General features: G+C 44.0%; 1 protein-coding gene across 8 annotated transcripts in view; it reads left to right on the top strand.

The window, feature by feature from the left end:
* The window catches only part of MOV10L1 (Mov10 like RISC complex RNA helicase 1), a 91,191-nt gene that overhangs the window by 45,543 nt on the left and 23,447 nt on the right, over positions 1 to 22,201 (top strand). For 6 of the 8 annotated variants that reach the window (XM_039512514.1, XM_039512535.1, XM_039512504.1 and 3 more), the window contains 3 exons: positions 1,917 to 2,038; positions 3,457 to 3,556; positions 7,501 to 7,665. In XM_039512514.1, coding sequence (XP_039368448.1) covers positions 1,917 to 2,038; positions 3,457 to 3,556; positions 7,501 to 7,665 — 387 coding nt within the window. Of the gene's footprint in view, positions 1 to 1,916; positions 2,039 to 3,456; positions 3,557 to 7,500; positions 7,666 to 19,510; positions 19,667 to 22,201 lie in introns of those variants that run through there. The other 2 variants (XM_039512544.1, XM_039512524.1) reach the window with 2 other exon arrangements.

Below are 22,201 nucleotides of genomic sequence, written 5' to 3'. Positions count from 1 at the left end.
CCCCATCCCACACAGAGCTGTTCCAGGCCTTTCTCCTGCCTACTGAGCTGGTCCAAACCAGTAGCCTAAGTCCCCCTCTTGCCCTGTGCAGGGCTGGCCCGAGCCCCGTTGCTCACCACCTCTCCAAGCCCCTTTTTGGCAAAACTGGGCATTTGTCCCATTTGCGCTTGCCAAACAGTTTTGCCAAAAAAGTCAGGACATCTGGGGCCAAAATGGGATGTATGGTCACCTTAGGCTGGGGTCCCCAAGCTTTTTCAGTCAGGCCTCCATCCCCCCAGCCACTCCCTCCCCTTGCAGGAACTGGGGGCCAGAGGTGTGGCTGGGCGGCGGTCTCTCCTCACCCACCCCCGGAGGCTGATTTGGGCCCTGCCACGGCCCCCACATATGTTCCTCTCTGCCCCCCTAGGGGGCTGTGCACCACAGTTTGGGGACCACTGCCCTAGGCTGAGATAAGAGCCACCCAGAAAGCTGTGTGGAGCCCTGGGCCCTCCACTTCCCCTGGGTGTCGGGGGTGAGAACAGCCCCTAGCCCACGTCCCTGCCCCCCAGGGTGCACCACCCAGGGCAGGTGGAGGGTCCAGGGTTCCCCACAGTGGCCCTGGTACCTTGGGCAGCTCTTACCATGGCCCAGCTTCCAGCTAGGCCAGGGGGCGGGGCCTTGGGGTGGGGGGCAGATGTGAGGGGCCCAAATGTTCTTTGGGCCCAGGGCCCCAATAAATCTTAATTCGCTTCCTGAGAGTGTCACAGTAACATACACATCTATTGACTTATTTTAATAATCTCTTGGGTTACATTCGTAACACAAGAACATCCATACCAGAACAGACTGAATGGTCTATCTGCAGTAGTGGGTATCCTGGTCTGAGGTATGACTTGTATTGGATGCCTAAAATCCTGCACCTCGCCATGCCCTGAAACAGAAGCAATGACATCCCTTGTCATCTTTGTCCTAAATAGTGATGCTGCTGATGGGTTTTTTCTGTATGAATTCTTCTTTTTAATTTTACAAAGTTTATTTGGTCAAATAATATGCAGCAGGAATTTTCCACTGGTCAATTATTCATTGCATTTTTAAAAAAAAAAAATTGTTGGCGCTGTTTGTGTGTTTTTTCATTTTGCCTTAAGTTGGCTTTACTTTTTTTTTTTTTAACCCTTTAATGTTGCATTCTTGTGTTGTGTCACAGAGCAATTGATCTTTTTCTTTGATGGTCATTATTTTATGTACATTTCCTTTTAGGGCTTGTCCTTACATGAAGGGGCAATGTGCTCTTTGAGGGTATTATTTCTGAAGGGCACTAACATATTGAGCATTAATTGGTCCACGTAGACCCTGCTGGTATGCATAAAAGGTTCCCTAGTGTGCTTTAATGTAGTGCTCACGAGGGAACCTTTAGTGCATACCAGCAGGGTCTACACAGACCAATTAATGCACTACATATTAGTGCACTTTAGAAATCACACCCCCAAAAGAACACATTACACCATCATATAGACAAGCCCTTATTTTTTCCCAAACTAATGAAGTCTAAATTTATTTACAAAGGGAGATATGGACTATCTTCACAGCCCTTTTTGACAGTTTCTGTTTGTGCTGTGTCCTGGTTGTACGTATGTTCAAATTTGATCTCACAAAACTAAGAATAAAGAAAATAGTTTTCTTTTTTGTAGTAAAAATAAAGCAGTTTATTTTGCACTCCTCCTCCTTGTTTGGGCAAATTCAGGAAAAACTCACCTCAAAGTGCACTGCTGGGTCCAAGAAATACTTAAAGTAAAGCTTCTAAAATAAAATATTTTTGTGCATAAAGTATTTAGTGGTTTTGAACTTCAAGGTAGCCTCTAGAACTTACACTTCATGAACTTGGTGTATGGCGATTTTATAACAAATACCTGTAGTAGATAAGTGTCTTGTGTTTGCAGACAATCAGTGATACAGTAAAACTTTACTGCAAAGATGGTGAAGATATTTGGAAAGCATCACGGTTCAGGATAATAATTACCACCTGTAGCAGTGCAGGAATGTTTTATCAAATAGGAGTAAGGTACTGTGGATGCATGTCATTAATAGATATGGACACTTGGGGCTATGAAATCAATATTTGGGGGTACTCTGCAAAGTAGTTTAATCTGTTTAAACAGGACAACTGTTAACAAGTAGTAGTAAAACATTGCATTCCCAGCTTAAGCTTACAGCCATATTAAATTTTAGTTAGCCCTTTCAGCATAGTTGAACTACAAAATTATCCCAAATGACATTATTTTCAAAATACGTAGTTTAAAGATCAAAATCCCATCAAAGTGAAGAGACTGTTTGGCACAATTGTGATTCCCTGGCAGTTATGTGTATTGCCAAGGACCAACTGTAATTGAAAGCATTTTAGGAGTTAACACTGTAGGGCATGCTGCACTTGGAAGTAAGAACATAAGAAAGGCCACACTGGGTTGGACCAAAGGTCTATCTAGCCCGGTATCCTGTCTTCCAACAGTGGCCAATGCCAGGTGCCCAAGAGGGAATGAACAGAACATGTAATCATCAAGTGATCCATTTCCTGTCGCTCATTCCCACCTTCTGGCAAACAAAAGCTAGAGATACCATCCCTGCCCATCCTGGCTAATAGCCATTGATGGTCCTATCCTCCATGAATTTATCTAGTTCTTTTATTAACCCTGTTATAGTCTTGGCCTTCACAACATCATCACAAGTAATAGAGGCAGAGGGAAAGCTCAGTGGTTTGAGCATTGGCCTGCTAAACCCAGGGTTGTGAGTTCAATCCTTGAAGAGGCCACTTAGGGATCTGGGGAAAAATTGGTCTGCTAGTGAAGGCAGGGGGCTGGACTCAATGACCTTTCAAGGTCCCTTCCAGTTCTAGGAGATTGGTATATCTCCTATTATTATTATTATTATAATGCTGACTGAGTCATTTTTCGATTATTGCTGCTAAAGCACTTAGCTCCCTTGAAACCATATGTGTCTCTCTGTTCTTGCTGCTACCTGCACAACACAACACCTGCAACCATAGTTAGCTTAAGAATTACTATCATTGCTGTGCTGGAATACAACACAGAAAATGTTAGGTCTAAACTAATGGCATTCTCCAGCTTATATGGGTCGGGGATGCAAAGGGAGGGTGAGGAAAGGTGTGATTTCTATGTCAACTTAAATCTTCTATTCTGACCAAGTTAAAGAAAAAGATAGGGAATGTTTCTGATATATATCTTTCAAAATATGTGACATGTCACAAATGAGGGCTAGGTTTACTAGGTTTTTGCTTTCTCCCTGGCAATATTTTAAAGCTTTCATGTGTTGAAATACCTTTCATGTTGAAGATGTGACTGCATATTGCACACAGACTTGATCCTTGTAGTTTTTTTTTCAGAATTATTTGGCCAGGTCGACCACAGGGTGGCAGAATATACTAACCCTAAAACAGCTATCTGAAGCGATTTTATTTAATTCTAGGCTTGGGCATTTCACACACGTATTTGTGGATGAAGCAGGACAGGCAAGTGAACCAGAATGCTTGATTCCACTGGGGTTGATTTCAGAAGTTAATGGACAGGTATGTATTAGTGTATGTATGTTTTTTTTTAAAAAGGGTTTTAGGCTTGGTTTTTTCACTTCCAGTAACAACCTCGTATTTTCTAACTCAGTCACTTCATGGCTAGTGATGGGATAAGTTGCTATTTCCAGGAAATGATCATGCAATTCTGGGAACTTGTATTAGAGCTTGTTAATAGTGTATTGTATTGTATTATGTTGTAAATACATGTTGCCACTTAATCTGAAGTTAAGTTTTAAACATATGCTCTAATTTTCAGTATTTTCTACTCTTAAGTAATAGTTTTGAGTACTTTTTCATAATAAATACTATCTTGCTAAAATATATTTGTTCTTCGAGTGCTTGCTCATGGTGATTCCATTCTAGGTATGCATGCACCCACGTGCGCGGTCGTCAGAGATGTTGCCTTAGCGGTGTCCATACAGCCAGCTCTGGTGCCCCCTTGAGTGCCACGCTCATGCATCGGTATTTCAGGCACCGCTGGTCCTATGCCCTCTCAGTTCCTTCTTACCACCCATGGTGGTTAGGTGGAGTGCCTTTCCTTGCATAGCAAGGGCTAGCAGTTTCATCTCTTTTGACCTCGAGCTTTAGGGCCTTGTAAATAGTTTGTTATAGTAGTTAGTATTAAGTAGTTGTTAGAAGTTAGAGTCCCAGCGGGGACTTCGCCCCAGGCGGGGCGTGCCCCGGTCTCCGGGGTTTAAGCCCTGCGCGGACTGTTACAGGCCTATCCCTGTAAGTGACCCCCACAGCAGCTGCCTCAAGTGCTTGGGGGAATCGCATGTGAAGGAAAAATGTCATATTTGTAAAAAATTTCGACATAGGACTCAGAAAAAGCAGGATATTCATTTGGGGCTCTCCTCATGGAGGCTTCCCTTTGTCCAGCTTCTGAGCCATCCTGCCAAGACTCACCTAGCACCTCACCTTCGGTGCGCCGCGCACCCCCAGCACTGAACTTACCCCTTAAAGGATCCACCACTGACTCCTGGGAGTGGTAGGGGACCCAGTCTCGTGGCAGCATCGACATCTTCCCAAGCTCCCCGGGCACCGAAAGAGCAGAGGCCTCCTCCATCACTGCAGGAAATGGCAAAGGCTCCCCATGAGGGCAAGCCAGCCACTAAGACCCCTTAGGGGGCAATGGAGCACCACCAATCCCCTGAGACAAGGCAGTGCTCTCCTCCGTGCCACAGATCTCCGGAGTCGCAGCTCAGATCCTCTGGGGTTCGCCCTCAGTCTCTGGCACCACAATCGCAGTCCCTGCCATCTCAACATGGATTGCCTAAGGAGAGGTGCTAGGCTCCGTATTGCCGGCACTATTTGTCTTCCTGCCAGTCGCCCTCTCGGCGCAGATCTCAGTTTCCAGCCCCATGGGAGCGCTCCTTGTCACAACTCCGGTCCCCTTGATACCAACACTGATCCTCTCACTTCAGGCACTGATCTCTAGCGACAGTCAGCAGGCATATGGGCATCAATGGCCCACAGTGGTCACCAGAAGGGGACTCTTCTGGCCCAGAATCCACCAGCTCAGTTGGGCTCCCGAGGCTGTCTCAGCATCGATGGCACCACCTTGGCAGCACGGCCAGTGGCCAGCGCAGTAGTCTTATTGGAGTATGTGGGGCATGTCGGTCATGACGATGCCCCCTTTGCACCAGTCGTCTGCCACTGCCTCGGAGCAACAGTTGGCAGTACCAGCGGCACTGGACTCAGTGCATGAGCCGCACTTAGAGGATTGGGTACAGGAGGCTGCACCCACCCCTAAACTTCCCCTAGTGGTACAGTCATCTTATCCCTAGACCAGGCGGTCACGGGATACTTGAGGACCCGCTTGACGACTTTAAAGAACACCATGCCCTACTTCGATGGATGGCTGAGAAGTTAGGCCTAGAGGTGGAAGAGATGGTTGAGCAGGCAGACACCTTGTTCAAAGTCTTCTCAGCTTCTACCCTGGCCATATTGCACTACCAGGGCATGATGGGGGTCCTCAAAATTGCCATGGCAAACCCCATATTCCATCCCTCCCACCTCTAAAAGGGCCAAAAAGAAGTACTTTGTCTTGGCCAGAGTATCTTTATACCCATACCCACCCACCTCCGGGCTCGCTGGTTGTCTCTGCAGCCAACGAAAAAGACAGGCAAGGGGACACCAGCTCTACTCCCAAAAATAAAGAGGCCAAAAGACTGGACCTTTTGGGAAGAAAAACGTATTCCACTGCAAGCCTTCAGTTCCGGGTGGCAAACCATCAGGTCCTCTTGGGCAGATACAATTTTACTTTTATGGGACTCCCTCCATGAGTTCAAGGAGTCCCTCCTGCAGAGTTTGGCCTAAGAATTGGGCACCCTGGTGAAGGAAGGCACCGTAGTGGTTAGGTGCTCTCTCCAAATGGTGTGGGAGGCGGCAGACATGGTGACTAGGCTGGTCGCAACGGTGATGGTTATGAGGTGCATCTCCTGGCTTCAGACCACAGCCTTTTCCCACAATATGCAGACCTCGATCCAGGACCGCACATTCAATGGGAATGGTTTCTTCTCTGAACAAACAGATGCAAGGCTGCATGGGTTGAAAGACACTTGGGCCACCCATCACTCGCTGGGCATGCATACACTGCAGTCTGTATGGAAGCAGTTCTGGCCACCCCCTGCTGTCTAGGCCTTGGCAGCCTCGTCAGGGTCTGCTAGGAGAAGGGATAGACACACACAAGTTTTATCATCGCCGCCCTTCCTCTTGCCACTCAACCGCACAGCCCGGCCCAGCGAAGCATCCTGCAGACCAGAAGCACTCATTTTGAAGGTGGGCTCAAGAGCAACACCCCAGTCAATTCCCTTGTCCTTTCCTTCATCTTCCTCCCTACCATCGGCCGGGGTGTGGGTCACCTCAGACCGCTGGGTGCTGGACATAATAACTCGGGGCTATACCCTTCTTTCCAAAGCCTCATGCATCAGATGAGAGCAGACTACACACCCTGGATGTCTGGAGGGCCCTGGCCTTCTACATAGATAGAACAAGGCTGTTCCATAAGTCAACACAGTTGTTCGTTACGGTGGCAGACAGAATGAAAGGTAGCCCAGTTTCTGCTCAGAAAACTTCATCCTGGATCACGGCCAGCATCCGCTACTGCTATGAGCTGGCAAAAGTGCCTTCACCTGTGATCGGGATGGCACACTTGACTAGGACACAAGCGTCGTCAGTGGCTTTCCTGGCACAGGTAGCAATCCAAGAGATCTGTAGGGCCGCTACCTGGTTGTCCATACGTTCACGTTTCATTTTGTGTTTACCCAGCAAGCTCGAGATGACGCAAGCTACAAGTCCATGAACTCTGAGCCCATCTCTATTGATACTGCTTGTGAGTCATCTAGAATGGAATCGATATAAGCAAGCACTAGAAGAAGAAAAGTTATCCACGTTTTTCCTAACTTTTCTTAGAGACGTGTTGCTCATGTCCATTCCATTACCCACCCTCCTGCCCCTCTGTTGGAGTTGTCGGCAAGAAGAAACAGGGCGTAGGGCCAGTGGCGTCTGATATACCCAGCATGGCACTCAAAGGGGTGCCACAGCTGGCCCTACAGATACCTCTAAAGCAAAACTCTCCAATGACCACATACATGGGCACGTGCACATCTAGAATAGAATGGACATGAGCAACACATCTCAAAGAACAACAGTTACAAAAAAGGCAGGTAATCGGTGGTTGTTTTTTCAGGTGCAAATAACTGTTTGTATCATATTTTTTCTTTAAAAGAATAAAAACCTTGTAGATTTTGTGCAATAAAGTCAGCCATCAAGTTAATCATTACTTTGCATCTTCCCTCCACCCACTGAATAGTGTTAGAATGTCTACAGTATTGTAACAGCCAATTGATTTTTTTTTTACCTCTGTTTAGAAAAAAAAAAGTATTCATCTAACTTTGTGTTAATTCTAATACAGAAGAGGGTTTTTACTGCTTCTGCAGATAGTGCTTGCTGGAGATCCAATGCAATTAGGACCAGTAATAAAATCTACACTTGCAGTGGCTTATGGATTAAATATATCCATGCTGGAAAGACTAATGTCACGATCTCTGTATCAGAGAAATGAGGATACTTTTGGTGCTTATGGATCGTACAATCCTCTGTTGGTAAGTTAAACTGCAGTTTTCTTACCATTTTTTTTTTAAAGTGAACTGTCCTAAGGGGGAAAAAATGTGTGGATGGGGGGCGGGAATGTTTCACCTGTCTTATTCCTTTCTGTATACATCAGAAAGCAACACCAAGTTTGGTCTTCTGTGGTTTTGCTGGAAGACTTGAAGATTTCAAGTGTATATTATGATTTTTCTTGTGCCTTATTTATTAAAGATTTAACGTGTCTACCCCTTCAAAGATGGTTTTTCCCCTCAACTATGTGTTTAGACAATGAGTAATATAAATGTTAGAAGAAAACCCAAAATGCTTAACACTGACTTAAAATCCCTTCCCTTTCCCATTATCCACCTTTCAGGGCTTCTCTCAATGAACGCTTAGTTGTGGCAAGCTGGGATGTAAATCTACCCCTCAGTAGCCTGCTGTGCACTATGTGCATGTGGAAACTGCTGCTGCTCACTAAAAGTTCTTCTTTGAATGATTGCACATTCCACTTGTGTGCCCGCCCAGTGATCCCAAATAGTGATCACCATACATGCCCCCTTTTGTGCCTTGGCAAGGGACACATTAGGAGGGGTGCAATATCTGCCATTTGCTCAAGAAAAGAATGCAGATTTCCAGAGACCCGTGCCTGTTCAGTGCCTCATGGAGCATGTGATAAGGACTGCTTCAGCCCCAAGGCCCTTAAGTGAACACGCTGCCACCCTTGTGCAGACTGCTGCTGTGGTTGTCTCTGACAGATCTCTGGACTTGAGAATCTTCTCCACGGAGAAAGAAGGATTAGCTTTCATCTCTGGGGCTTACCCAAAAGAGGGGACATGACAGAGATCAGAGCCCCTTGAAGTTGAAGAAATACCCTATTCAAAAAAGGACTCAGAACATCACGGGGACTCTTTAGGTACTCATGGTGGAGCTGGGCCGTTGACCCATGTCTCCCTGATACCATGGATATCTATACTATGCCATCAACTCCGGTATCGTCAGCAGGACAGCCATTAAGTCTGGTACCAGTGGATGCTGTTTCAGTACTGACAACCTTGCAAGTTTATGAGGCAGCAAAGGATTTGTTATGCCTCTCCATCCCAGGCTCTCCTGTGAAGCAGGAATCTATTGCACTGGCATTGCTTTTGTTATATCAGGCCCATCTGAATTCTCAGCTCCTATGCAGAGACTGTTAGCAGTATCAGTGTCTGTACAAGCTAATAAATATAGCAGGGACTCGGCATGTTTGTACCCTTTTTGGCATTGGTAAACAGCATGTCAGCACCGTACATTCTTCAGCCCTGATACCAGAATGATCATCAGAGTTGAGTACTGATTTACAGTTGATATTGTGGCACCAACTACAAGGTCTTTCTCGGCACGGATTCATGATGCCATACCTTCGCCATTTCAGGGTGCCACTGCAGTATAGACTACCTTACTTACGTGCCAATGTTGGTCTCTTTATAATGGGCCACAAATAAGTCAGGTTGCCTAGTGGCCCCATCAGTCTTTGCATCTCCAATGACCACTGACTACTCAGATGGCTCTTCGGAGTCTGTCAGAATATACTGGTAACTTACCATCCCCTTCTAGGAGCAGTGAGTCTAGCAAGTTGTCTAGGCAGCCTCTGAAGGGCTGCATTGGTTCTGAGAGTGGGACCAATCATTCATCAGAGATCAATCCTCAAGGCCTAGTACTTACTGGCTGCCCATGTCTTTTTGCTCACCCTCAGTGGCCTTTTTTGACCCCTTGGGGTGCTTTGTGATTTCCCCGCCTCCCCCCCCCCCCCGATCTATATCAGTGGCCCAGTTTAGGGGAAGGTTGCCAAGCATCCAGCAGAGCAGTTTCCAGAGCCATCTAGGTTGGAAGCATTGCAGAGACCTTGTTTCCCCTCAGCATTCTGTACTACGAGAAGAAATATTGCCTGAGGGGGATCTTCTCCACCACAGGAGGATCTATCAGTTCTTGTTAACCTGTCTTCCTCTTTGCCCATTGATTCAATGACTCTTGGACTCATCTTCTCTGATCCAACTTTCAGGAGTTGCTAGAAGAATGGTTGCAGCTTTGGGCATACAAGCGGAGCTTGTGCAAGAGAACAGTCACAAGCTTTTCAATATTCTACAGATGGCTGCCCCTGGAAGGGTAGCCCATCCAATGAATGAGTCTCTTCTAGAGCTGGCAAAGACCTTGCTGCCCACATTAGCTTCCTTAGTTCCTACAGCTACGCGTACAAACAATGCCTTATTAAGATACAAGGCTTCAAGTGCTTTTATTCCCCACCCTGCCCAAAACTCGAATAGTTATGGGTGCACCAGTGAAAGATCGTGTCAGGGGAGATTTTAAATGAATTCCCAAGGAAAAAGAACCCAAGAGACTTGATTTATTTGGGGGAGAAATTTATTCCACCTCCTGTCCAAATGTATATAGTGAACCAACAGGTACTGTTAGCTAAATATGACTTTGTAAACTGGGATACAATGTCTAAGTTTACTGAGAAACTACCAGAAGATGCAAGGAGTATTTTAAGGCTTTCCTGAAGAAGATTGCATGGTCAGCAAGATGTCATTCCCGTCTGTGCTTGCTATGACTGCAGCTTCTTCTAGAATGATAACTTTTGCAATAACAATGAGGCAAGCCTCGTGGTTACAGAACTCGGGCACTGCTTTCTATATCCAGCAAACTATAGAGGACCTCCCCATTTGATCATCTATTTTTGTTTTTTCGGACAAAATTGATGAGAATTTACATTCATGTAAAGACTCTTCTGCTACTCTTCATTCATTAGTGGTCTGTGCCCCAGCCTCCAAAAGGTGTCAGTACTGACACCCAAAGCAACATTACCAATGTCAGTATTACAAAGAGCCATTATACCAACCAAGGCATGATTTTTCAAGAAGGAGGCCCTTTAACTCCCAGCTCGACACAGCCAGCTCATCTTCAGTCAATTACTGGGAAACAACGCATATGACTTCTCTTTCAAGGACAGCAATACAGTAGTCAGTGATCTTTCTGCCATTTCCCCCACAGTGTTTGGGGACAGATATCTCTCCTGTCTGGTGATTTCCCCACTCAGAGTACAACTGCTCAAATATTACCTTTACAGTATAGGATATAGATGTTATAAGTGAGATTGATGCACATAGCTACTCACAAGCATTCAATAAACTCTGAATACCAAACACATACTTAGTATTGTTAAAACACGTATTAAATTAATAACACGTACATGAGCCAGACTGAGTCCAGCTATGTAATGGTCAGTGTTCAATTGAGACATGGGGACCTTGGCCTGGTCTGCTAGTGTCACAGGGGCCCTACTCCATTCTGCAAATTTGATGGCTTTTCTCTTAAGTCAGACCCCACGATCACAATCTAACCATGACTAAGGCTATTAGGCCATATGGCCACAAGTACTTGTGTGACCCAACATGCTTTGCTTCACCTGTGCATCCTTCAATTGTGGCTGAAATTAGTCGACTGAAAAAACATCTCTTAGAACACTGGTACAGGTTCTTCCTGCAGCCCTATAGTCTGCAGAGTGGTGGATGGGTCAGAAGAACACATGCAAGGGTGTACCCTTTTCTTGCTCCCTTCAGTTGTTACTGATGCTTCCCTCCTGATAGGGCGAGGTGCTTATCTAGAAGAGTTGCAAACCTAAGAGTTATTAATATGGAGAATTGACTCCTGATCCATCTGTGTCCACGAATTCTGCACGATTCAGAGGGCTTGCTGTGCTTTTCTGCCTCATGTAAAAAGCTTGTTGATCTAGAAGCTGACCAAATATACAGCCACAATGTACTACCTAAACAGACGGAGACAGCATGATCTGATCAGCTTTGTCAAGAGGTGATAAATCTATGGGACTTTTGCATCAAAGAAGGTGTTGCTCCTATTGCCACACACTTACCAAGTTCCCAGAATCAGTTGGCCAATCCCTCAGCAGGAGATTTTCCCAAAATCACAAGTGGTCCCTGAAGAATAGTATGCTCAGAACCAACTTTCAGATCTGGGGTATTTCAGCAGTTGACCTATTCACAACAAAAGACAAGAAGTGCCATCAGTTCTGTTCTGAGTGGGCCAGAGTCCAGGTTTGCTAACCCAAACCTTTCTCTCAGCATGGGGACTGAGCTTTATGTATGCATTACCCCCATTCTGCTTATCCTACAGATTATTGTCAGAGTAAAACAAGACCACGCCAAGATAATTCTCATAATGCTATCTTGGTCAAGACAGTGCTGGATCTCTGATCTTTACAGTTTCTCGATTCAAACTCCATGTCATTTCTGTCTATTCTTCAAGGCCTACTGTACCAGCATCCTAGGCCTATGTTGCACCCAGATCCAAACAGTCTGTACCTCATGATGTGACTGAGTAGTCAGATCAAACAGAGAGAGGAGCTGCTCAGTGGCAGTTCAGGAAATATTGCTTAATAATAGAGAGCAGTCTACTAGATACTCTTCTTCGAGTGCTTGCTTGTGTCCATTTCATGCTAAGGGTGTGTGCGTGCCGTGTGCACAGTTGCCGGAGATTTTTCCCTTAGGAGTATTTGTAGGACTGGCTCTAGTGCCCCCTGGAGTCACATGCATATGCGCCAGTATAAGGGGTGTCACCAGCTCTGCACTCTTTCAGTTCCTTCTTACTGCCTATGATGGTTGCTTAGAATGATCCCTCTTGCTCTTGCAAGGCTTCTTTCCCTTGGACTTTATAATATATAGTTTTTGCACTTAGTGTATATGGTTCTTAGTTAGTGTTAGTGTATATAGTGTGAATAGTGGTCCCATCATTGACGGACTTTCATCCCAGGGCCTGGGCATTCCCCAGTCCGCGGGCTTCAAACTGTGTGCCTCCTGTGGCAAGCCCATGCCAGTGAGTGACCTGCATTCTAGCAGTCTAAAGTGTCTCAGGGAAACTCACATTAAGGAGAAGTGCAAGATCTTCAAGACCTTCAGACCGCACATTTAAAAAGATAGACACATTAGTCTGAAGGCCTTACTCATAGAGGCAGACCTCAGACTGGCCTCGGAGCTGAGATGATCCAAATCAGCACCAAGCACTTTGGCTTCCCTGCAAAGCACAGCATCAGCACCATTCTCCATCCCCAGTGCCAAGGAAGAAGCATTAGAAACAGCACACTGAGAGAAGGCTCTCTCCAGCAGTGATTTCCCTACCCCCCCCCCCCTGAATTTTCCCAACACCCCCCCTAGTTTTGTGAGCTAGTTACATACCAATTTAGTGACTGTTTGGAAATCTGAATTTAAACTGAAACATTAATACACACTTTAAAAGCTTATATAGTGTATGATAAAATATGTGTATCTGAAAAAGTATAATAGATTTGAAAAGTATGAACATAGATTAGCTTCCTTGCTTCCTTATACAGCTGTTTTTTATGATGTCAGTGCATTCATTTCGGTGATGTTGGCCAACCTAATAATTTCAAATGCTGATTTGTAAGCAAAGTCTAAATGAGTTCTCCCTGACAGCTAGTGATGAGCTGGGGGCTAAGACTTCAGGGCCAGATTATATTTACATTCACACCTAATCTACCTAGGTATCCAGCAAACAGAGCTGTGTTGTCCAAGTGATAGATTTTGGCTGGGGTTGGATTACAAACCACTTGAATGTGGGGGGAAAAGGGATGAAATGTTGTTCTTATTGTATGAGTAAAGGGCAGTAGAACTGTGCTTAGCCTGTGATGATTTGAAGGCATCAAGAGAGAGGGTGGGGACCTGTCCCTCTCCACTGTTTAAAGACAGAGCTGACTAGGCTCCATAGATAGTCTTTTGTTCTGTTAAGTGACCACTGCAGCTGAAATCACTGACAATCAGGTCTAAGTGCTTAGTCCTGTTGTGGGGACAGTGTTCCTGTGGGTACAGTGTTTTTGTGTAAGAGACAGCCCAGACTGCACTAGCAGCGAGGTTCCCGCACTGAGAGCTCAGCTGAAATCACTGAGAGCTGGTGGAACCTCAAGAGACCAACTCATAGAGGTCACAGTGGCAGGTGACAGCAGAAGGTGACTGTGCAGGGCCATTGGCAACAGAGCGGTGGAGTGAACGGTGGCACAACGAACAGCCGTGGCCAGAGCAAACTGTGCCTTTTTGTCCCCCACCTGGAAGGTGTATTCACGTGAAAGCACCTCTGAACTCTGAGTCTCCACTGACCAAGGACAACACCGGTGAGTGGAGTGCGGTGGAGGGAAAAGTGAGGGGCATGTTAAATAAACATTTGTTTGTTGGACTATATTTTAGTCAGTTTGCTCCAGAATGCTGGATTTGTGACTGGGAATGGAAACTTATATAAATATGTTTCCCAGTAGGCCAAGATTTTTAAAATGCAGTATTTGCCAAGGTTGTTATCTCACATTGTTGCTATCTTGGAAGGTCATTATGTTGGGGAGTTTCTGTACTAAACATTTTTATTATAATTAATTTTTACATAAGAATGGTCATACTGGGTCAGACCCATGGTCCATATAGCCCAGTGCCCTGTCTTACAACAGTGGTCAAGGCCAGGTGCTTCAGAGGGAATGAATAGAACAGGGAATCATCAAGTGATCCATCCCCTGTTGCCCATTCCCAGCTTCTGGCAAACAGGCTAGGGACACTCAGAGCATGGCGTTGCATCCCTCTCATCCAGGCCAATAGCCACAGATGGACCTGTTCTCCAGGAATTTATCTAGTTCTTTTTAAAATCCTGTTATAGTTTTGGTCTTCACAGCATCCCCTGGCAAAGAGTTCCCTGGGTTGACTTTATATTGTGTGAAGAAATACTTTCTTTTGTTTTTTTAAAATCTGCTGCCTATTAATTTAATTGGGTGACTGCTAGTTCTTGTGTTATGTGAAGAATTAAATAAAATTTCCTTATTCACTTTTTCGCACCAGTCAAGATTTTGTAGACCTCTATCATAACCCCATTAGTCATCTCTTTTCTAAGCTGAAAATTCCCAGTCACTTTAATCTCTCCTCCTGTTTCATACCCCTCATCATTTTAGTTGCCCATCTCTGTACCTTTTCCAATTCCAATATATATATTTTTAGGATGAGTGACCAGATCTACACACACTATTCAAGGTGTGCACGTACCATGGATTTATATAGAGGCAATATGATATTTTCTGTCTTATTATCTATCCCTTTCTTAATGATTCCCAACATTCTGTTTGCTTTTGTGACTGTTGCTGCACATGGAGTGGATGTTTTCAGAGAACTATCCACAATGACTCCAAGATTCTCTTCCTTGAGTGTTAACAGCTAATTCAGATGCCATCATTTTGTATGTATAGTTGAGATTGCTTTCCAATGTGCATTACTTTGCATTTATCAACACTGAATTTAATTTGCCATTTTATTGCCCAGTCACCCAGTTGTGTGACATCCCTTTGTAGCTCTTCGCAGTCTGCCTGGGACTTAATTATCTTGAATAGTTTTGTATCATCTGCAAATTTTGCCACCTCACTGTTTACCCATTTTTCCAGATGAATATGTTGAATAGGACTGGTCCCAGTACTGACACCTCAAGGATACCACTATTTATATCTCTCCATTCTGAAAACTGATAATTTATTCCTACCCTTTGTTTCCCATCTTTTAACCAGTTACTGATCCATGAGAGGATATTCCCTCTTACCCCATGATGGCTTACTTTTCAAAAGTCAATTTAAATTAAATACATTTTTTTAAATTATATATTTTTTTAGAAATCTAGATCTGTTATGTCTTTTGGTGTAACTTGCATTTTCCTCATGTTAAATTTGCATTATCCTAACAAAACATTTACTTTGTTCACTTTCTTCACATCAGTCAAGATTTTATAGACCTTTAGCATATCCCCCCTTAGTCATCTCTTTTCTAAGCTGAATATTCCCAGTCATTTTAATTTCTTCTCCTATTTCATGCTCCTAATCATTTTAGTTGCCCATTTCTGTACTTTGTGCCTTTCCAGTATGTCTTTTTTGGGATGGGGTAACCAGATCTGCACACAGTATTCAAGGTGTACATGTGCCATGGATTTATATAGAGGCAATATGATATTTTCTGTCTTATTATCTATCACTTTCTTTAAAATGCAAAGGTTTCAGAGTAGCAGCCATGTTAGTCTGTACTGCAAAAAGAACATAAGCTTTCGTGGGCTACATCCGATGAAGTGGACTGTAGCCCACGAAAGCTTATGCTCAAATAAATTTGTTAGTCTCTAAGGTGCCACAAGTGCTCCTGTTCTTTTTAAAAAAGCAAACAGAATGTTGGGAATCACTGACTGCTGCTGCACACTGAGTGGATGTTTTCAGAGAACTATCCACAATGACTGCAAGATCTTTCTTGAGTGTTAACAGCTAATTCAGACTCCTTCATTTTGTATGTATAGTTGAGATTGTTTTCCAATGTACATTACTTTGCATTTATCAACATTAAATTTCATCTGCCATTTTTGTTGCCCAGTCACCCAGTTTCATGAGATCCCTTTGTAATTCTTCGCAGTCTGTCTGGGACTTACCTATCTTGAATAATTTTGTATCATCTGCAAATTTTGCCACCTCACTGTTTACCCATTTTTCCAGATCATTTATGAATATGTTGAACAGCACCAGTACCGACCCCTCAGGGATACCACTTTTTATCTCTCTCCATTCTGAAAACTGATAATTTATTCCTACCCTTTGTTTCCCATCTTTTAACCAGTTACTGATCCATGAGAGGACTTTCCTCTTACCCTATGATGGCTTACTTTTCAAAAGTCAATTTAAATTAAATACTTTTTTTTAAAATGTATGTTTTTTTAGAAATCTAGACCTGTTATGTGTTTTGGTGTAACTTGCATTATTCTTATGTTAAATTTGCATAATCCTAACAAAACATTTACTTTATTCATATCTTTTTTATATATCTCATTGGTCCTGACACCCCCCCTGTAAATTCAAACACCTCCCCTAATTTCAATTCCTGGGGAAACCACTGCTCTCCAGTGCCAAAGAGGGACAAGTGGGGAGTGACTAATGCAATGAGACCTGTGCTGGGCCACTCATCCTCCCTAGAGCCACTGTTGGCTCTGGCAACTCCACCTAGCGCGCAGAGTCCAGTCCACCTCCAACAGCAGGAGTAACTTCACTGTTTTGCTCCAGGCAGTGTTGAGAATAAATGAGTGGGAACATAGCAATTCCATATGATAGAGCACACTTACTTTCATTAATCTATCTAAAACTGCAGTTTATTAGATTTAATAAAATTACTGCACACACAGACATAAGCAATAGGTTTAGACCATCCCAAATATTTACCTAAAATCTGGAACAGTATTGAGTAATTAACAGCAGGTTTGCAGTGGCCAGTTGCTCACTTGCCAAGGAGAAAAGGCATCAGGAAAAATCTCTCTCAAGGTGGCTTCAGAGGACTGCTCCAAAATACAAAATGTGTTATCTAGTCTTTTATAACTAACTTATAGATTATAGTGACCCCTACTAAAATCAACACTCTTTCCCCTCCTCCCGTTCTGATTAGCAGAAACTGCCAGCTAGTTTTTTGACCTTGCCTCTAAAAACCTATTTTCAAATTAACCCTTTACTATGTGGTGTTCTGTTTTATTAATTCATGGTGGGTAAATGCACATAATATGGTTGCAATGAGTTTGATCACATTCTGAGGTACACACACACCTCAAATCCAAGGCAGTAACCTCACCATCAGTATTCTAGCAAGCCTGTTTGCTTGCCATACTGTGTCTTGAACACCTGTAGTTGTGCTCACACTTGGCGCCCCCCCCCCCCCCCGCATCCATGTAATGAGCTCCTGGAGTGCTTGAGGGACAGATGTCTGGCATTAGTCAACTGTTGGAGAAATGTGTTCATCAATGTTATGATGCCAGCCATTTCCAATTGGGGAAGGGATATCAGGCTGAGCCTCCGTGGTATGGTTCTCAGTAAGGATAATTTGTGTGCTTGGTATGTTTCATAAGATTATTTAAATTGGGGGTGAAAGCCACGTTCTGGGCCTGTTTGTGACAGAGACGCTTATATTTCGATACTATTTGCATCCACAGAGTTAGCTGTTGGGTCATAGAGAAGAGTTATCAGAAGCTGTGCTGATTTCAACTGTGCAGGAGGTATAGCCATCATAATGCCAGAAGTGGGAAGGCTTTTACGTTTCTGTGGATTCTTCCTGACAAGCTTCCATGGCTTTAGTTTGCCAACCCTTGCCAAGCAGATGGTTGAATCACACTGAGTCAGCATGTGTACTGCTGGCAACATTCTGTATTGTTGACCAAGTTCAGCTGCTGTGGTGTGGGTTGGTATAAACCTGTTTGGGTTTTTTTGTTTTTTTCCACACTAGTATGAAACCAAAGCTCTGAAATTGTTTCCAACTTGTGAATAAATGTACACAGAGAACTGCAATGTCAGTGTCTCTGAAGACCACACCACTACACAAGGGTATTCTTGTGAAGCATGTGCAACATGAAATAGAAGCCAAATATCTACTTTATTCATCCAATGAGAATAGATTGTCATAGTCTACAACTCCATCTGAAGTGACCATGCGAGCAATGAGACCGTCCTTTAATATACCAGCAATACTCATTTTCTGATCTAAGCTAAGTACAGTTTCTGTACTGAGAATTTGATTCTGAGAAAATTTTTACAAGATGTGCTTTATTCTTGGGATTTCCAATGAATTTACTCCATTGGAACTATGGATTTTGACTTAATTGCTTTGTGATGATTGCCTCTTGCATGCCCAGACACTTTAAATTTAATCTGTGACATGATATAATCAAAGACAATATCTATTCTTTTGCAGCTCTCATAACTTTTTAGAGGGTGATGTACTATTCTGAAACCCAAGTCAGCACGTTCTGCAAAGCTAGTTGTACCTCCTGGCCCGACCATTTGAATAACAGCCTTGCCATCTGCTATTCAAGTTGTGGGCATGTTGAATGCTGGCAGTTGATACGGACTCTCACTCTTTTCTAATTCAGGCAACAGCTTACTCTTTGCAGTTTTGTTCAGGGTACCATCCAAATGTGCTAGAACATATTGAACAGTGGAACGCTCATGTATCTCTTGTTTGTGCAGCTACTACAAGACAGCTAACCAACTCTCTCTGCATTGATAGTCACTTTCTTATCACTACTAACTTGCAGGTTGAACTTCTTGCTTAGAGATGTGAATGTCTTGATGTTGAGGTGGTGGTTCAAAGAAACTAGTGGTATTTGAATTTAATCTCTTCCATAGACTGTTTTATTGCTTTGATTCCTATATCATTTGTAGGAACAAGCTTGGTGGCAACCTCTGCAGGTGCAAACAATGCAATTTGCAATGTTGGTGAATGTTATCAGTTCACATTCAGATCAGATGGGTTTGTCATGGATTCAGTGATGGCGGGGACTCCCTCATTTACATATCCTTCCATTGTCTGCAACATGGTGCAGCCTCCTTGTGTTTTCCTTGTGAAACATCTGAGTCTACCATATCACATGTTATCTTAATGGAAGTTGTGATAGCTGAACACTCATGAGCAGTGATGAACCATCTAGGCTCCTGGTTTCAAAGTTAAACCCACTATATCCCCTTTTTCTTTTATCACAGTTTACTGTTTGTTCAGGTGCCATGTCTATCCAGACTTTGCTGAATTTATTTCTAGACTGAGCCACTACATGAGTTCCTTACACAGACTGATCATGAACTTTGGGTGGCATAATCTGACAAACTTCATATCACTGATGTACACAGATACCCAGCGGGCATAGCTAGTGCAGTCAAAAGCGAAAAGTAGTAGTATCTCTAAAAGCACTGCAAGATGTATGTGCCAGTTTTCACTTTCTGCTCTAATGAAACACATTGTGATGTTAACTATTATGATATAATCATTTCAGAATGGAAAAGTTTGGGAAGTTGCTGTTCCAAAATTGCAGAATCTGTGCAATACATCCTGTACTGGATTCTTGAGGGCATCACTGAGCTGGGCAAGTGTCTGCTGTGAGACTTGTTGCACCATTTTCGATACTGCATTTTGACATTCCTGGAGCTTGCTGTTGGTAAGGTCTACATCACAGTCCATCTCATTGCCTTGTATCCATTTACAAAATGCCTGCCACCGCAGTCTGGACAGAGCCTCCACTGTAAGCTTGTGGGCCTACATTCCACAGTTGTATGACTTGCCTTTAAGTAGACTGCTTGCTGTGTTGCTACCATACGACTGAAATTCTATGAGGATGTCTTCCAGATCTCTCTTCATACTTCTTTCCAGTTATAGCCAGAACTGTCTGTGCTATGTAGAAACCACTCATCCTCAAGACTGTTTTCTGAAATTCCTCTGGGCACCTCCCCTGAATATCTTTAGCCTTACACTATATAGCCTCATCAAATGTCAAAACACCGTAATCTTGGCCAAGTGTCCTAGACATCTTGTTGACATTCTTCATTACAGTGAAAACTGTATTCTTTTCAACAGCTGATACTGGCAGTACTGGACAGTACCCAATAGATGTTACTGTTGGAATAGCAGGTAAAATAATCACATTACATTATGTAAGCGACTCATAAATTACACATATAGACAAAACAACAAATTACACATATAGACAAAACAACCAGAGAACATATTTAAAGTAAATTTGCCATAATGAAATCACTGTGGGATGAAATCTATGTATAATTATACATGTATTAAAGAAGTCATTACTTGGACTTTTTCAAGAAATCCGTGAAGGCAATTTGATATGATTTACAAAAGCACCCATAATTCTCAATTTCCACTGCATAATAGACCACACACACACCCCAGCAAATCACTCTTGGGGATTAATTCCTTCATAAAAATGTGTTAACTATTTCTGCAGATGGATGCTACAAATTTCAGTTTTAGTCAGGATTTTCCATTTGGGCCCCCAGACTATAGCATCTTTAATGGGCCTTAATTTGAGCCTATGGCCACCTGTTCTTTGTCTCACTTATATCAGAAGACATCTCGCCTCATTCCTATTATGTCAGCGAGAAGACTTGATGAGCATCAGGGTCTCATAGCAGGACCTCCTATATATGCTGTTTATCAAAGATCCAGGTAGCTTTGAGAGCACATCCACAAATTTTAATATATTTACCTATGTGTTTTTTTGAAGCCACACTCAAATAGGGATGAAGATCATCTGCATACTTTATACGGAAGTATTAGCTGTCTCCCTGGAGAGGACTGAGCCTTTCAGGCTATCTCCTCAGCTCTGTTTTGTGTGCTGACAGAGTAAGATGGCAGGCAGTTTCAGCAGAAACATTTTCCTGACAGATTACTTCCTGTATCATAACAGCTTATTGAGATAGTGAATACCCCTCCTTCACAGAGACTGTCAGCCCATTAATGAGATCTCAAGCTATCTCTAGTTTTTCTAAAGGGCGTACCCATACTGGATGTTTGTAGGGCAGCTACTTGGTCCTCTGTGCATACCTTCACTCATCATTACAACATCACTACAATTGCAAGATCTGATACAAACTTTGGAAAAGCTGTGGTGCAGTCAACTATTTAAATAGACTCTGATCCCTGCCTCCTAATGATACTGCTTATCACTTACCTGACCCTACCCCCTGTCACTCACCCCCCTACCCCAAGGTCCTGCCCAGGTCAAAAAGGGAAGCCAGAGCTGGGCAGTACAGGATGGCTGCTACTCTGACTGGTGTCATGAAGTGGGCAGCTATGGTGCTCCCCCGTCTCCTTCTCCTGGTGCCCAGGTCTACAGTTGCTCCTCAGCTCCCAGCCCCCTTTTACTGCTCACACAGCCAGTAAGAGCAGCCTGGATGGGGGGTCCTGGCTTCAGCGCCAGCAGAGCCCTTGCGGAGCAGAGACCACAGGGGGAGGTCTGTGGGGGCCCTCCCAGCACACAGCTCTTTGCTATCCCCCTGACTGCACACAGCTCCTAGCTACCTTTCTCCCTGCACCCGGAGCTACCCCTTGCCCTTGCATAGCCCCTAGCTACGTCTCTCCCTGCACTGTGAGCATTTTTCATACTTTTTGAGCTGAGCATGCTCTTTGAGTTATAATTTTTGGTTGTGCCCCCACCCCTCAACACAGACAGGCTGAGTGGCCTGCTGAGGTGAGTCGGGGTGGAGGGTGGTGCTCCCTTCCAGGACCCTGCTGTGTGGAGCTGGCCCGAGCCTCGCCTGGCCCTTATCCCTAAAATAAAGTCAAACTATACCTATGCCCAAGTGCACCATCCAGCAGCTGGAACCCTGTGCCCCGCAGGCCAGAATCCCAGAAAAACACATACACATGCACCGCACCACCACCCTGCAGCTGAAGCCCCGAGCCTCCCCAGGCCCTGGAATTTTTATAGCATGTTGCAGGGGCTCAGAAAGAGAGAGGGTTGAGAACCCCTGCACTAGTGAACTGTTAATGCATGGCAGCAGGGTCCACATGGACACTTAATGCGCATTAGGCTAGTGCAGGGCAGATCTACATCCTATCTTGCTGCAAACTTAGTGTTCATGTAGACAAGCCTTCAGTTTTCCTCAGTCCTCCATAAAACTCCAAAGGTAAACAGGACTTGCTTTTTCTACTAAAAAAGCAACTCAGA

This window comes from Mauremys reevesii, linkage group 1, assembly GCF_016161935.1.
Source record: "Mauremys reevesii isolate NIE-2019 linkage group 1, ASM1616193v1, whole genome shotgun sequence".
In the NCBI taxonomy this organism is placed as follows: domain Eukaryota; kingdom Metazoa; phylum Chordata; order Testudines; family Geoemydidae; genus Mauremys; species Mauremys reevesii.
This window is presented reverse-complemented; position numbering and strand designations above follow the sequence as displayed.